The sequence below is a fragment of the Pleurodeles waltl genome, chromosome 4_2 (genome assembly GCF_031143425.1).
Source record: "Pleurodeles waltl isolate 20211129_DDA chromosome 4_2, aPleWal1.hap1.20221129, whole genome shotgun sequence".
NCBI classification, from domain to species: Eukaryota; Metazoa; Chordata; class Amphibia; order Caudata; family Salamandridae; genus Pleurodeles; species Pleurodeles waltl.
In genome coordinates this window covers 851,259,409-851,277,725 of record NC_090443.1, presented here as the reverse complement: position 1 = coordinate 851,277,725, position 18,317 = coordinate 851,259,409, and the positions used below count along the sequence as shown (strand labels likewise).

Genomic DNA, 18,317 nt, shown 5'->3' with positions numbered 1-18,317 from the left:
TCTTTCACGTAGCTACAGTTACTTCAAGTAATGTTCTTTACGAATCAGAAAACTGTTTGAAGTCTTTAACAACACTGCAGCACTTCAGAATTGTAATAGATGTACCTCTCAATCAGCAGCAACTGCTTAGTCTGTCACAATGCTTTAATAACTCATGTTGTTACTAAGTAGCATATTTACTAGCCCCTAGCACTACCAGAGCATCACTTTTTGTGATGTTCCGGTGGTGCTGTGCACTAAGCCATGTTTACAAGGTGGTGCTAAGCCACTTTTTATGGCTTTACACAGCCTTGTAAATAATGGCCCCTCCGACCCAGTTTTCTGTAGTAGAGGGGTGTGCAATGGGTGTGTCTGTGGGTGTTCAGCTGCAACACCCATTGCTTTTGACACTGCCCCAGATTTACAAGAATTCGTAAATCTGTGGCAGCGCCAAAAGCTAACACCACCCTAGGGAAGGCGCTAGTATGTTGCAACAAGGAGAAATACTTTTATTTCTCCTTGTTTTTGCTTTTTCCACATGTGCTGCATTCTGCAGAACACATGGAAAAAGTAAAACGCCATGAATTAATATTTATGTGCAGGATGTATCCCTTCCTTCACATAAACAATCATTCAATAATGACGATTTGCTACATCCATGTGTGCTGCATTCTGCAGCACACATAGAAGTGCCAAATCACCATTGAAGATTGGTTATGTGCACGAAGGGACACCTTCCTTCACATTAACAATCATTCCCTTCAAAGCAAACACCCTTGCACTTTGGTGCATGGCTGCCTGCATTGGCACTGGTAGCTAAATTTAGCCATAACTGGATGTCTCGCACAAGTCAAATGCAAAAACATGATATACTTCTATGAAGGTGCAGTTCCACAAGTTGTTACTAACTCTCCCTCACAAGCCAGATCCAAAAGTATTTAACTTCTTACATGAAGCTGAAGTTCCATTAGTCATTACTGGGTGTCCCTATCGAGTCAGATGCAAAAGCAGAGGAATTCTTAAATAAAGCTGCAGTTCCACTAGTGGTTACTAGATGGCCCTCACAAAGTATATGCAAAAGCATTGAAATTCTTACAAAAAGATGCTGTTCCACTAGTCATTACTAAGTTCCCCTCACAAGTCAAATGTAAAAGCATTGATAGTTTTTTGTGAAGATGTACTTCCACAAGTCGTTACTAGATGTTCCCCACAAGTCAAATGCAAAAGCGCTGAAATTCTTTAATTAAGCTGCAGTTCACACAGGCGTTTTCTAGGTCTCCTTTAAAAGTCAAATGCAAAGTTTTGAAATTCACCTTGAAGCTGCAGTTCCACAAGTCGTTACTAGGTGTCCCTCACAGTGGAATGCAAAAGCATTGACTTTTTTATGTTAACATACAGTTCCACTAGCCATTACTAGTAATCACGAGGTATAACTAAAAGAAGAATGGAAATACACTGAAATCCTTTTATGGAGCTGTAGTTCCACAAGTAGTTACCAGGAATCCCTTCCTAATTGAATTCAGAAGAATTGAAATATTTTCATAAAGCTGCAGTTCCACTTGTTGATGACAGCGGTCCAGCTCAAATCAGAAGCTACTGATTCAAATGACCTATACCAAAATGAGGGTGTTTGGATTTTGCATACAAATTTGTATACTCACTTTTTTATATTTAACTAGTTGTGCTTGTTTTCCACAGGAATAATTATTTGCCAAAGCAGATTCATAAGAATGGGTCCAAGTGACATATCTGAATACATTTCTTGATGCTTTTAAGTTGGTGATTACACCCTACTTTTCATAAGAACTTTTATTCTCAAACTTAATCTGCATTTACACTCTACCTATCCTAATGACTTGTTTTATAGTGAGCAATTAACATTGTAATATACAATAAATGTCTGCAGCACACATAGATAGAGGACAATGTCTCAGGGGATTGTTTTTGCACAGGAAGGTGCACCTTCCTGCACAAAACAATCCTCCTTACTTTGCAGTTAGTGTGGGCCAGAGCTGCCACTGAATTTTAAGTACAAAGTCCCTGTAGTATTAAACACTGATGCTGTAAAGAATTATTAACCATGTTTGTTTATTCATGAACCTGACTATAGTTAGCAGATGACTCAACGCCACTGAAGACACAACAACCCAGATTTACGAAGGTTTTGCATCAGGTTTGTGTAATCTTTCCAATGCAGACAAAATGTTTTTTTTTAATGATTTACAAATGACCACAAATTGCTATGCGCATTGGTTTGTAAGAGAAAGTAACAGAAACCAGTGCAAATCACTGCTTTGCATTACTCTGCATCGAGGGTCAGTCCAAGGTTGATATATGCGTGTTCCTGTGCTACCACCCATTGTTTTTGACCCAAACCCCTATCTACTAAAAATAGTAGACAGAGTTTTGCACCAAAAATGAACTCCACTTGAAAGCAGATGTTAAAAGGAGAAATGCTTTTCACTTCTCCTTTCTTTTCCAACTATGCATGTCTACAGCACAGCACACATACAAATTAGAAAAAGTTGTAATATAAGCATAGTATTTTGCACTGAAAGGGTACTCTTCCAGTACAAAGCCTTTGCTATACTCAGACAGACACCTTTGCACTGTGATGCAATGTTGTGTGTGTTGTGCTTGGCACAATAATTCTGTGCTGGTGCTAGGGAAAGAGGATGAAAGGGCCATATCTCTGGAGATATGATGCTGTCCTTCTCTCTCCCTCTCATTCAACATGGCACATCAGCTTTAGGCGCTGTGCTGCATTGCATGAGAGCTTTGCAAATCTGAGCCAATGCTTCAGTCTTATGTTTTCTGTTAATAAACCATTAGCATATATAATTTAGGTAATAATTTGAATTTAAGTGAGCAAAGCTACAGGTCCCAAAACAATATATTGATAAATTAAAGACCTGGGCTGATATATTCTGTTCAATGTAACATAGAACCATGAAGTAACCCTAAGTGATGTTTTCATACATCAAGGTCACATTTTACATTTATATTTCTGCTGTTTGGTTGGAGGGAGTAATTAGCTGGGCTTATTTACAAGCGGCTTGCGCCACGGTGCGTCATTTTTTATACTGGCCATTTCTACAAGACCACGCAAAGTCACTTTGTGTGGCTTTCATGGCCTTGTAGATATTGAGTGAGGCAACGCAGCTCAAGTCACTGTGTTGCCTTACATTGTGTCAAAGAGGTGTTCCATGGGTGTTGTGGTGGGTGTTCCCATGCAAAACACCCTTGGATTTTGATGCATTCTCAGATTTACAAGGTTTTGTAAACCTGGGAATGATTCAAAAGCCTACATCTCCCCAGGGGTAGTGTAAGGGTAGCGCAACAGGGAGAAATATCTTCATTTCTCCCTGTTTTTTCCTCTTTGTATGTTTGCTGCAGAATGCCTCTCATGATTGTTTTTGTGCAGGAAAGTGTCCACACAATGCCCACACCGTTGCACTATGGTGCCGGGGTGCCTGTGCTGGTGCTTGGCAACAATTTGTGCACCAGCACAGGGGAAAAGGACAGGAATGCCCCGTATTTTTTGGATAGTGCGCATTCCTGCCTTTTTGTTATGATGCAGGGCACTGCAGCAAGAAAAATAGTGGTGCTACCCTGCGCCAAAATGTTATAAATGAGGCCCTGAATTTGTTGTGGAAGATTAGCTTCCATATTTAAACAGATGGGTAAAATTGTTATAGAAATATTTTTCCCTTTTTAGGTATCCCCAAGAGCTTCAGCTCTCAGTTGTGAGAGCTCTTGACACCAAAACATCAAAAACATATAAAGAAGTGCAGTAAGAGAGTGCGCTCGGGCCTTTCCAACCCTTGCCTTTCCTGTGTTTTTGTGGTTTGCCTCTCTTTAGTAGGCTGCTCGTCAAGGCCATGCTATTGTGAGGGTGGTTTCATCAAGCAGCTCTTTTATTAAACTGCAGATGCAAGATGATAAGTGGATTTACCCAGTCTGTTTTCTCCGATGCATTTACTTTGATGGCACAACCATATTTGAATTGCTGATTTATGGTTTTACTGCTTGCTATGCGGATGCCTAAGCCTGATATAAAATAACCTCACAATGATATTGGCTAATCACCCCAGTTTGCTCAATTGTTCTAATTTGCTGACATTATAACATGTCAGATTTATTGCTTTTTTTCTGTTCACAAAATAAAGATGTTCGGGCACACAGACTTTCATAAGGAGAAACAAAAATGCTTTCTCTTTGTCAAAAATATTTAATGTGCACTATTTTGCTGTTCTTCCTTTAAGTTCACCGCATACAGCCAACACACACTACATCTTCAGTCTAGATTTGGTAACACGTATTCTGCTAATGCAATTTATTTAGCTGAGAGACACTTTGTAAATCATCACTCATGATTAGGGCTGTAATGATTATAATATATGAGATTCTGCAATGCCTGTATAAAAGCTCATCTCTAGTTTGTTTATAAGAGGTGTCTTGAGATGCACACAGGGGCCTACTATAAAGAAATGGCATAGTTTTTCAATTGTAATAACTTATTACAGTTCCCTTGCAACATCACAATGCCTGGTGCCAGAGCCAGCAGCTGAAAAGCAGGACAGGTCATGGAGCATAATTAAAGCAGCTGTTCAACAAACAAAAACTAAATATTGCTTTTCATTCTTCTGTTTCTTCAGCTGTACGGTGACAAGCAGATAGGAAATATTTATGGCAAAAGGTTTATTTTCTGCACTTCTTAGGCAAATATAGAAACGTTAAAATCTTTCTGGATGTTGCTACACATTTCGAACATCTGGGCCATTTTTGAAAAAAAAACGGACTAATATCTTTTCGCAACAGATATCTAACATCTTTTTGGTGTGTTTAATTTTAAACAAGAGAGTCTATTTTTACTATTCATATTTGCAAACATACTTTTGCTTCCGTATGAAAGAGTTATGCACCAAGGATTACATTTTTTGTGGGAAAGGTGATGGTGCGAGCATGTATTATAAGGAATAGAGTACTTCTGCCATACATGAAAAGGGCATTACTAGTCACCTAGGAGTTCCAACATCGTAAAAAGGAACTCAACCTCATTCTTCTATCTGGTCATGGAACCCCTAGGTGACTTGCAATATCCTTATAATGTATGACAGGGAGTACTGTATCATATATATTATTAGGAAACTTTACCAAGCTGTATATTAACTACTCACTTAATCTACCATACTTACCTTATGATATGTAACTTACCATACTATTCTGCAATACCTAAGTTATCCTCCCTAACCTGTCTATCACATCTGACTCTCTTACCTAAGCTATCATGCCAAACTACCCACCAAGCCTGTACATTCCAGGTGCCATACCACTTTACCTTACTTACCATAAATATCCCACCAGGTCGTCTGTACCTTCCATAACAAACCCTGTCAAACCTAACCTATGTAAAGAGGCAGAATAATCACTAGTGCAGCAGGTACATTGGCACCAGACACAAGGGGTGAGAGGGCCCCACTTCTCCCGAGGCATTGGCTGTGCTTTTTCACTTCAGAGCCAGGTGTTGGGGGCCCAATTTCCTTGCTTGCATTAGGCCACTGACATCCTTGTTGCATCACTGCCTACCTACCATATGACCTAACATATATAAACTATTCCACCTACCTAGAATTCCGTCCATGCCTACTTACCATACCTACTTACCTACCATACATACTGATCTATCAGGCTACAGCAATTTCCCAACTTTACTTCACTAAGATGCCTTACAACCCCATCCTAGGACCCATTCCATACATATCAAATCTATTTACCATGCCTAACCTACCATATCTATCTAGCACCCCTAACCTACCTTACCTATCAGACCTGCATGTCTGTTAGAATTTGTGGAAGAACAAGGGGATGCATGCAAATAAGGAGGGAAGTGAGCCTGAGCTGTAGTACACTATCATTTAGACCCAGAAGAGAGGTCGGTGAAGGTGTGAAATACAGTTTTTTGGCAACTGGGTTGCAATCAGCGTGGGAGTCATTCAAGTCATAGAGGGCAGAGGCTTCTGTAATTGGTTAGAACACATTCAATCAGATAAAGGGTCAAAAACGCCTGCTGTAGTTTAAGAAGAGACAGCTGGAAGAAACAGACACTGAGCACTTTCCATGGTTGTATGGTTCCTGCTACAACTAGTGTTTCACTCTCTGCTTAGCGTCCTTTGGACCGGACCTGGATCCTCATTTATAGTCCTTGTTTGCAGAGAGGTGCTGTAATTCCTCAATACTTGCCAGTCCTGGAGGGGAGACCTGATACAACCTGACACCTGTCAACCATCCCTCCAGTGGAGTATTATGTGATCATACTGATTTGTGCAATGATTTTTGCCACCATGTGCATTATTGAAATCAAAATACACATTTTGTTTTGTAATTCATCTCATTATTTAAGTAGAACATCATAGAGTGAACACAACTATTACTTCATGTCCTTACTGTTGTATCTGTTATGACAGATCACGCTTTTCTGTCTTGCGGGGAAAGTTACTAGCCTACATAACCTACTACGCCAAGCATGCCATACCCACTTACGATACCTAACCAACCCATTATACCTAACCTACCATACCTACCTTACATAAAATAACCTCACTTCTACAGTAAGTGTATCTTAGGCATACCCTGAGGTGGAGGTTTTGTGAAAAAGATCAAGCTATGTCTATGACATCTTTATTAAGGGCTTTAAGATACCGAAGCCTGCTACAGAAAGCACATGTGTAATGCACATGTGTCTAGCCTGAGGGGCCTCTAATAATGATCTAAGATACTGCAGTCTGTATTTGGAAAGTAAAGACTGTAGCTTTAGAAGTACATAAAAACACGAATGTCATTGCTTCTTTATAACTAAGCATGCTATTTTGACTTTGCCAGTGCTTGTTTTCTGTGAGATTTGTGTTTGAAATTGACTATCTAAAGGTAGTTGTGCATCATTATATCATATGCAGAAATATCATGAGTCGCTGCATTGCTAGCACTACATAATACACCATAAATACATTTCCTTTCCAGTCTCTTGAGGTAAGATCACACTGTGCGATAATTTAAAATTACCTGTGTGTTTCACCAGTCACTCTCTCTATTTTGATCCATAGCCACATTTCTTAATTATAGTGCCCACATATCATTGCGACATAACTGGAAAAAAGCATAGGCAGCTATCTAGAGCTTCCATCATTGGCTTAAATCTGGACCACATTGATCACATACTACTTGTGACATAACTGAAACTCACCACAGGAATAATATCAATCTTCATGTTAGTGTTCTAAGCTTTTATGCAGAGCACGCTTCCATCCCCCATGGCCCCCAATTCTCTGTGGCCTAGAAACAAAACAAACCCTTGACCAACTACAACTGACATATCATGATTTGTTCACATTGCTATTTATATAATAGCCAGCAAACTCATCCTTTTATCCTTTATAGGTCAACACCTTCATTGTCCTAATTTGGGCATTGGTAATACTTGTTTATACAGTGCCTACATGTAGCAAAACATGTGGCATTAAGGGCTATATTATCATCATTCCATCCCAGCCGGCACTTCCACATAGCGCTATATCTTATTGTGAAGTAGCTGCTGCTCGAAAAAAATTGTTGGTTCAGTGTTGGTTCAAATCTTGGTTGGCTTTATGCAGGTGTCACCTTAGCATCCCTAATCTCTGTGCTTAGATATAACTGGAAATCTGTGCCCAGTTCAGCCCTGTCTTCAAATGGCAATTGCACATTCCTGTCCACCACAGTACTTATGTCATTGCGATATAACTGATAAACACCACTACAGACTTGCTTTCCAGTGGATCATCAACTCGGGCATTCTAAATGTAACCCTTTCAAAACAAATGTGAGCAGTAGCTAACGGTCACTGTATGTTTAGTTTAGTTTAATTTATGAGATTTATAGAGCGAGTGGCTACCAGAAGACATCCCAGGGCTGATGGAGGACCGCCAAGCGATGGGAGCAAAACTATGCTGAAAACAGTACAGTTTTCAATTTTCTATGAAAAGAGAGTTTGGAGGTCTCTTTGCAAAGCTCTAGGGGGAGGGAGTTCCAAATGTTAGCTTTTGCTCTACAAGCAAAGGATCTGCCTCCCCATCTAGATTTCTTAGCTCAGAAAGAGTTAATTAAAAAAGCTGATGAAGATCTAAGTGCTCTCTGAGAGATGAAGGGTGTAATAATTTGTCTGAGAAAAAGCGGACCCTTATTCCGAAGGTCTTGGTGAACAAAACACATGTCTTTCAAGATGGTCCGCTTTCCAATAGGAAGGCAGTGAAGAAAAACTAAAGCTGGTTTGGCAGACAGATGTCTAGGGGTGTCCGTAAGTAGGCAAGCGGCAGCATTCTGCACCACTTGTTGTATCTTTAGGACATAAAAGGGGGAGCTCAGGAACAAAACATTCCAAAAGTCAAGACCTGACAGAACAAGGGCCTGAATAAGGAGTCTTTTGGCAGAGAAAGGAAGAAGCTTGAAATGTTTTCTGAGAATTCTTAAAAGACTAAGGCCCTCATTCTGACCTTGGCGGTCGGCGGAGAGGCGGCGGTCGGACCGCGAACAGACCGGCGGTCAGAAAAATGGCATTCTGACCGCGGCGGTCACCGCCGCGAACGACCGCCACTTCCCCACTCCGACCGCCACGGCGGTCATGACCGCCGGGCTGGAGTTTGCGCACTCCGGCCCGGCGGTCGTCCCAAGACTGCCAACGGTATCATGACCCTGCCTACCGCCGCGGTTTCTGGCGGTCGGGAACCGCCATGCGAACCATGGCGGTAAGCACTATCGGGGCCAGGGAATTCCTTCCCTGGCACTGATAGGGGTCTCCCCCACCCCCCACTACCCACCCGAGTCCTCCCCCCACACCCTCCACCCCCCTGCCACCCCCAGAGGTGGTACGAACCCCCTCACCACCCCCACCCCGACATGCACATACATGCACCCCGACATGCACACACCCCCAACATGCACATATACACACCCCCTACACACACATACACAACGGGGACACATACCCGCACACATACATGCAGACATGCGCACCTGCCGAACAGCACACATTACCCATAGACACAGCAGCACCCCCCGCCCGCATACACGCACTCACACACCCCCTCTACACACTCACACGCACACCCCCATGCATGCCCACATCACACAACACCCCCCCTCCCCCGCCCCTCACGGACGGTCAACTTACCTTGTGTGTTGGTCCTCCGGGAGGCGACGGGAGCCATGGGGAGGTGACCGCCAACAGAACACCGCCAACAGAAGACCGCCACACAGATATGTGGGTCGTAATTCTGTGGGCGGTGTTCTGCTGGCGTGGCGGTGGAGGTTGACCAGTCTCCACTTTTCTGCCGACCGCCAGTGTGGCTGCTGGCGGTTTCCCGGCGGAACGCTCCCAGCGGTCGGAATGCGCACAGCGGCATACCTCCGCGGTCGGCGGTCTTCACCGCGGCGGTAACTCGGCGGTCTCGCGAAAAGACCGCCAAGGTCAGAATGAGGGCCTAAATCAGGCTCTTGGAATGACATTCCATCGTGAGATATGAGTTTAGCCAAAAGCCCAGGCTCTTTATAGTTTCTTTTGACGGGCAAGGTCTTTAAACCATTCCCTAGCTGGAGGAGGAAACTTGAGCAAGGATGGATTCCCAACCATCATTACCTCTGTCTTTTCCTCACTGAGCTTGAGTTTGGTGTCTGTCCATCTGTCTGGCAACTTCTAGAAGACAGGAGGATAAAGTGGACTTTTCTAGGATAGCCTTGATAGAAAAGGAAAAGACCAGCTGAGTGTCATCAGCATAAGGTACCAAGGATAAACCATAGGGTTCAATGATTTTGGCCAAAGGGGACATATAGATATTAAAAAGAGTGGGACTTAAAGAGGAGCCCTGTGGCACCCCACAACTAAGGGGCAAAGAAATGGAGAGAAAAAATGATCTAAGACTTGAAAGGTCCTATCCTTCAGGAAGTAAGAAAGCCTACAAATCCCAGCTGAGATATTCTATGTAGTAATATCTTCTGATCCACAGTATCAAATGTGGCGCTCAGATCTAATAGAATGATTGCTGCATATCCGCCTGAATCCAGGTGTTGACAGGTATCTTCTGTGTCAGTTTCTTGCATAGGTCCCTTTTGACTATGGGGCAGACATGAATGTTGGTGGGTGCTGAAGGGATTTTTTTATCCAATCAATTTGATTGGCTGACCATGACAGTGAACTGTTGTTGATGCTGCCATTAAGTGATGCTGAAGATGCATGGACATTTTCACATCTATGTCAATCTATGTCACACATCACAATGGCAGGGAAGAGTTAGCTGGAGGAGAAGGATCACATAATGGCAGAAAATGCTTTCAATTTAATTTAAATATCCTCACGGTTTTTGTCGATCTAAACAGGAAACATTAGATAGCACACATCTGCCCAGGTCCAAGTGATCTCAGAAAGGATTAGATAAAAGTCACTTCCAAACAATATTCCCTGTCATTAAATAAGGGGTAATAGCAGTAATATCAAGATGCCTGTGTGGTCAATTAATGTTCAAAGAGTGGACACTGTGCTTGGTTATAGCTTAGACAGAATTGTGGCTGTATTCCTTTCTGAGTGAGCAGCTTTCCTCCGTAGAACACAGGACAGCTTCAGTGCTACTAGGGACTTATGGAAGAGTCTTCTGAAAGTCAATGGCTGTTGAGGAGGTACCTCATAATTATGTAAGCCTCCAATAGAGCCTGGGTCCTGTGCTGCTAACTGATTTGGAATTGCACAGGCACCAGAACTTTTTTTGTTAAACCAAAATGTCATTTTTGTTAAACCAAAAGGTAGTGCAGTGAACTGAGGTGGGATACGGTCCGAAATGTATTGAATCATTATTGTGAAGGGCCTTGTGGGTGACATAGTTTTAAATAGATGACAAAGGGGGTCATTCCGACCCTGCCGGGGACCGCGGAAGCACCGCCAACAGGCTGGCGGTGATTCCTGGGCCATTCTGACCGCGGCGGTAAAGGCGCGGTCAGAAAAGGGCAACCGGCGGTTTCCCGCCGGTTTACCCCTGGCCCAGGGAATCCTCCGCTGCCATGGGGATTCCGACCCCCTTCCCGCCACCCTGTTCCTGGCGGTTTTTACCGCCAGGAACAGGATGGCGGGAACGGGTGTCGTGGGGCCCCCTAACAGGGCCCCATAAAGATTTTCAGTGTCTGCTTTGCAGACACTGAAAATCGCGACGGGTGCCACTGCACCCGTCGCACCCCTACAACTCCGCCGGCTCCATTCGGAGCTGAGTTCATTGTTGAGGGGGGTTTCCCGCTGGGCTGGCGGGCGGCCTTTTGGCGGTCGCCCGCCGGCCCAGCGGGAAAGCCAGAATGGCCGCCGCGGTGCGGTCATTCGGCGGTAACCGCATGGCGGGCGGCGACCGCCGACCGCCGCCCGCCGCGGTTGGAATGACCGCCAAAGTATCAATAGGAGGATGCCAAAGCATGAGTAGGAGGATGGGACAAATATAGTACCTATTTGCAACCTTGATGATACGCTAGACAATCAAGTTTTTTAACACCTCTAACTTCTTGAGAAGCGAGGCATGTATAGGTTTAAAGAGGGTGTTAACTGTCCCCAAATGTCTCTTGGGAAGATGTTTTAGGCCTAGATGAAACTATGGGTGTGCATACAGTGGAAACATCTGTGCTGATGTGTACCTCATAGGAAAGCCTGGAGTTCAATCTCACTAGGAAGATTGTGCCTTTTATTTTTCTGAAGATGATATACTGAGAACTGTCAGAACGAAGCAGGAATATCCATGACTATTCTTCAACCAAGAGTAAGGAACTTAATATTTACAAAATTAAAGTAAGGCAAGTTTTTATTTATCACTGGCAGGTTGGTTGTGAAAGTTGGCAAGATGCGTTCAAGTTGTGAGCAAGCAGTGCCTGATGGCCATATGTACATTTGGTCAACGTTGGCCTAGATGGGAAAGCTGACTTCAAAGAGTCTGAGTATGTTTACCGTAGGGCCTGGCAGATGTTTAATGAGGCTGGAGACAAAAGTAAAGCTTGAGGGCCTCGTAAAATATCAACTGTCTGCTTCAACCATCTTTTCGAACTAGGTGAGTCTTGGGCCATAAAGTTACCCAACTTAATGGTACTCCTATTATGAATCTCATTTGAGTGAAAGACTCAAGATTAATGAAAGACTAAGGGCCTGATTCAGAGCTTGGCTGACAGGTTACCCTGTCACAAAATGAAAGATATCCCGACTACCTTGTAACAAGTACATTATATCCAGCACAGTGCCTAATTTGTAAAAAAAATATGTTTTAGGGTCCTTGTCCGAAGGCTACTCCAGCTTGCATCTGCCATTTCCCCTGCCAGCACTGACAATGACAGTGCTAACCCAACTATTAATTATCACACTCCTACAAGTGTGACAATTTGGACTATTTCAAAGCTATAAGAATGGCACAGGTGGCAGGTATTAACTTTTTCAATGTATATTAAATTACTAAACAACTGTAATTGTGTTCATCTCAGATTTAGACAATCATTGCCGCTATGTGGCAGATGGTCATAACTGCAGGTGTTATCAATCTGGTCCAGATGCCTCTGCTGGAAACCATCAGCTTAAAGTAAGCTCTCACTATATCTTAAATCACCTGTTATTAGGCAGACAGGATATTGGTCATATTTATGAAGTAGTACCTGTCTATCAAACTCTAAACCAGCTTTAAGTCTGCTCTTCTAGGATTTCTGTGTTACTTGCTGGTTATATGCAGATTGCAGCTTCATGTGCTGCACTTTCACATCTATTTTACCAGTCAAGAATACTGAATATTAAATAGTTTTATAGAGCACACAAATGCCCAAGGGCATGTTAGCGCTTGAGTCTGCTAGAAACAGAAGAATCAACACTGAGGCAGAAATTTACATAGGTTATTATCTTCTAGGGAGAGAAAACAACCAGGTCTTGAGACCTTTCCTGAAACTAAGCAGGTTATCTTGAGCTCTAAGATGTGCCAGGAGGTTGTTCCAGAGGTGGCAAGTGCTGGTGCTGCCCCAAGTCATTTTCTTGATTCTAGGCACCTTAATGTTTCTGGATGTGGCCGAAAGCAGGTTTCTCCTGGGAACGTACCAGGGGAATCTCCTCTAATAGTCAGAACCTCTACCATGCAGACCCTTGTGCGCCAAACAGAGTGCCTTAAAAGCACTCTGTTTTTACAGGGTGCCAATAAAGCTCCACCAAAATCTTTGAAACCGACTCAAACTTAGGGAGCCTTCCAAGGAGTCAGCATGCAGCATTCTACAGAATTGGCAGTCTCCCTAATGATCTTTTTTTAATGCCTAAATATAAGTTATTACATTCGTCCAGCTTGGCCAAGACCAGCGCTGTAATCACTGACTTCTGTAGCTCGTAGGGTAAAAAGGGTAGAACTTTTTTAAGAGTGCGCAGTAGGAAAAAAACAGAAGGTGTGAGCTTACTTATCTGGGAATTAAAAGAAAAACTGGAATCATAGATTACCCCTAAGTTCCTAACAGAGCATAATGGAGTAGGCAGGGAGCCCAGGGTTGGGGGCCATCAAGACTGATCTCAGAAAGTGGTGTCCCTGCCGAAAAGAAGGACCTCGGTTTTATTCAAGTTGAACTTGAGCTTTTTTTTGTGCATCCATTCGACCACTGCACCCATACAGCAGTTTAAACGAAGTGTAGTTTCTGTTCCATTACTAGCAATTGACACCACAATTTGAGTGTCATGCGCATAAGCAACTGCTGAAAAGACAAATAGGGATTATCCTACACTTCAACCTCGTCATGCATTTTCAGAGAAGGGCACACAATCAGTTCTACTGCAAACTTAAAAATATTTATATTGAACAGCAAATGTTGGAGAAGTTATCTTACAATAAAAATTACTAGCAAATCATCTATACATTTTTCATAGATAATTATTAATTTGTGAAAAATACAATTAAGTTCCGGTGATAGTGGCATTTTAAGTGATTTATAGTGAAAGGCCAAGAATAGAACGTATTTTACTTACTCGTTTTTTCAAACAAGGGTCACAGTTACTCCAGGGAGACCAGGTGGAAAGAACGCAATCGATGGGTTGTGGCGGGTCCCACGCTGACCGCGTCCACCGCCTCTTTACTGGACTCACATTGTTTGAATTCAGCTGGGGAAGAGACTCGCTCCTGCCACAAACATGTAAATAATTCATGAAAACATTTGAAGGTGCAGTCTTTTTCAAACCTCATTTAGGCCAAGCGAATATTTTACAGTACCGTCTCCGCATATGGTGAAAAGGCTCATAAACTATTACAATATTTTAGGGGCTGGCACAATACACAGATGCATTATTTCGCTACGGCAACAAACAGTATTTATACTCTTTTGGCGTCGCATTTACGTCGTTTTTTGACGCAAAATCGGCGCAAACTTCCAAAATACAAAGGGCCCATATTTATACTTTTTGACGCAAAACTGCGCTAACGCAGTTTTGCGCCAAAAAAATTAGCGCCGGCTAACGCCATTCTGAAGCGCCATGCGGGCACCGTATTTATTGAATGGCGTTAGCCGGCGTTAGCCGACCGGCGCTGCCAGGTGTGCGTGAAAAAAAACGATGTACACCAGGCAGCGCCGGCGTAGGGAAAAATGGCGTTTGGGCGTCCCAAAATGGGGCAAGTCAGGCTGAGGCAAAAAAATCGTCTTAACCCGATTTGCGCCATTTTTTTTGGGCGCCCAGACGCCATTAACATGACTCCTGTCTTAGCAAAGACAGGAGTCATGCCCCCTTGCCCAATGGCCATGCCCAGGTGACTTATGTCCCCTGGGCATGGTCATTGGGCATAGTGGCATGTAGGGATGCACAAATCAGGCCCCCCTATGCCACAATTTTTTTTTTAAAAAATACTTACCACAACTTACCTTTTCTTCCCTGGGATGGGTCCCTCCATCCTTGGGTGTCCTCCTGGGGTGGGCAAGGGTGGCAGGGGGTGTCCCTGGGGGCAGGGGAGGGCACCTCTGGGCTCATTCTGAGCCCACAGGTCCCTTAACGCCTGCCCTGACCCAGGCGTTAAAAAGAGGCGCAAATGCGGGGTTTTTTGCCCCGCCCACTCCCGGGCGTCATTTTTGCCTGGGAGTATAAATACCACGCACATGCCTGGGAGTCATTTTTTAAGACGGGAACGCCTACCTTGCATCTCATTAACGCAAGGAAGGTGTTCACGCCAAAAAATGACACTAACTCCATGAACTTTGGCGCTAGACGCGTCTAACGCCAAAGTATAAATATGGAGTTAGTTTTGCGTCGAATTTGCGGAGAAAAAAACTACGCAAATTCGGCGCAAACGGAGTATAAATATGCCCCAATTGTATTTTGGAAGTTTGCGCCGATTTTGCGTCAAAAAATGACGCAAACGCAGCGCTAAAATAGTATAAAGGTGCGCTTATGAGACAACGGTGCGTTGCCACTCCCTTAATGCTGCTTATGAGACTCCTCAGAGCTGAAAGAAGCCCTCTGCTCTCGAAACTACCACGGTTTTATTATTGTAGGCAAGGACAGTCGAGCACTGAGGGTGCCATTTTGCAATGGATGAGCGTACCTAAAGCCTTTTTGAGATTGACCTGACAGATAAATTCTGCTGAAATAACCCTGAAAGATCTGGGCCCATATTTAAACCTTTTTAGCGCAGCGTTTGAGCCGCTTTTTAACGCAAAAACGGCGCAAACATACAAAATACAATTGGGCCATATTTATACTTTTTGACGCAAAACTGCGCTAACGCAGTTTTGCGCCAAAAAAATTAGCGCTGGCTAACGCCATTCTGAAGCGCCATGCGGGTGCCGTATTTATTGAATGACGTTAGCCGGCGTTAGCCGCCGGCGCTGTCTGGTGTGCGTTAAACAAAACGACGTACACCAGACAGCGCCGGCGTAGGGGGAAAATGGCGTATGGGCGTCCACAAATGGTGCAAGTCAGGCTGAGGCAAAAAAATCGCAGAAACCCGATTTGCGCCATTTTTTTACGACGCCCATCCCCCATTGAAATGACTCCTGTCTTAGCAAAGACAGGAGTCATGCCCCCTTGCCCAATGGCCATGCCCAGGGGACTTCTGTCCCCTGGGCATGGCCATTGGGCATAGTGGCATGTAGGGGGCACAAATCAGGCCCCCCTATGCCACATTTTTTTTTTTTTTTTAAATACTTACCTGAACTTACCTTAATGTCCCTGGGGTGGGTCCCTCCATCCTTGGGTGTCCTCCTGGGGTGGGCAAGGGTGGCAGGGGGTGTCCCTGGGGGCAGGGGAGGGCACCTCTGGGCTCATTCTGCGCCCACAGGTCCCTTAACGCCTGCCCTGACCCAGGCGCTAAAATCCGGCGCTAATGCTGGTTTTTTAGACCCGCCCACTCCCGGGCGTCATTTTTGCCCGGGAGTATAAATACGACGCATATGCATCGGAGTCATTTTTTAAGACGGGAACGCCTACCTTGCATATCATTAACGCAAGGAAGGTGTTCACGCAAAAAAATGACGCTAACTCCATGAACTTTGGCGCTAGACGCGTCTAACGCCAAAGTATAAATATAGAGTTAGTTTTGCGTCTAATTTGCGTCGAAAAAAACGACGCAAATTCGCCGCAAACGGAGTATAAATATGCCCCAATTGTATTTTGCAAGTTTGCGCTGGTTTTGCGTCACAAAGCGGCGCAAACGCGGCGCTAAGAAAGTATAAATATGGACCCTAGTACTTTAAGAGTAAAATAAAACAAGGTATGTCGGTAACACTTGTATACATCTTGTTTCTTTGATTTTATCCACGGTCCGAGTCATGAGGTTTAAGTGAAGTTTGCTTGTGCTTTTGGGTGAGAGATGCATTGTTCACTGAGGTCGCACAGAATGACAGAGGCTACCAGGAAAATAAGTAGCACAGTCCCTAAAATTCAGCAACGTGTGGTATTTACGACCTTTACTCCTGCATATGAAATTTATTTATCACACATCACAGAAATAAAGCAACATGAGCTGGAGTGCTATTTTAATGCTGCAAGAACCATGAACAGGAAACGAAAACTCGTTTTCAGAGAGTTGTTTGTAAAATGAAAATCCCTCAAATGTCCCTTTTTTAATCTCAGTTTCTTAAGCATGCAATAACACCAAGGCTATCAGATGACACCATGACACCGACAATTAATTTTTTTAAATGCCCGAGCAAGGTTCACTCAGACAACTTTTCAACACCAGAAATCGGCTCTCGTAAGATTGGATTGTTCGTACTTTTGAGGTATATTTCTGTTTGTTATGGGATTTACAAAGACGGTATAATGCTGTACTTTTTACGCAAACACTTAACAAATAGAACTCTTTTAGAGCATGTGGTGTGGGGATTAGAGCATACATTAAAACGCTGTGACCATCGTTCTGAGTCCACCAGTAACATCAGCAAGATATACCACACGGGTGGGTACTCACACCCTGGAATGTGGTTGTCACCGGTGTGGTCAGAATCTGAACACCACAGTTCTGAATTGGAGATAACACGGTAAATATCGCACATATTGCCCCATTCTCACTTGTAAAACCTGGAATATCGCAAAGAGTGACGGATATGGATGGATTGTAATACTGACTGAGTTGGACAGAAACTTCTATTTGCATCTTAATCAGTTATGCAGACCAAAATGAGTTCTTTACTGTCCAATATTGTCAGCTATTGAAAAGATCTACCTGCCGAGTAAGAGAATCTACCAAACCATACTACCGCCCAGCATTCATTTATGTGTCCACATAAAGCTACAAGCGATTCATTTTGAGTAAACTGCCTTGTGCTACAAAAGCATACTTTTAACATAAATAAAGTTCAACATACACATACCCGCAACTGTAGGTGCAGCTTGATAAACCGAGTATTGCTAAGAAAAGGAACATTTTCTCTCACGGGGCCTTCTGAAGTTGTGGGAAGTAAGCACCGCTGAGGCTTCTCCCAGGGACTGGTACCGATGTGCTTCACAATGGTTAAACTCCTAAATACACACGAAACCGACGCCCATCTCCGAAATCCACAAACAACACACCAGGCCCCCTAGTGGGCCAACAGTTGGAGTCACCGGCCACAGTATCACCATTTAGGAAAACGGAGTTAGATTTTTGTAACTTTCACTCAGAAACAATTATCATTAACTTCGCTTTCGGGCACCAGCAATAACCTCAAACTTTGAGCTTTTTCGGAAGTAAAAAGACACGGCCAGTGTGCGTATATTATCCAGATTACTACGGTAAAAGAGCAGCGTTTTCAGCTGCCCTGGGCGTACTTTACAATGACACTGGACTATGTGCGGTAGAAGGTAACGCTGT

At 43.7% G+C, this 18,317-nt stretch overlaps 1 protein-coding gene across 1 annotated transcript in view; it reads right to left on the bottom strand.

The window, feature by feature from the left end:
* Positions 1 to 17,990, bottom strand: part of C8B (complement C8 beta chain) — a 185,826-nt gene extending 167,836 nt beyond the window's left edge. Inside the window, exons 1-2 of the mRNA XM_069232591.1 lie at positions 17,839 to 17,990; positions 14,009 to 14,159 (exon numbers count right to left, since the gene is read on the bottom strand). Of these exons, the coding sequence (XP_069088692.1) occupies positions 14,009 to 14,159; positions 17,839 to 17,891 (204 nt within the window). The 5' untranslated portion in view covers positions 17,892 to 17,990. The remainder of the gene's footprint in view (positions 1 to 14,008; positions 14,160 to 17,838) is intronic.
* Positions 17,991 to 18,317: the final 327 nt, after the last annotated feature.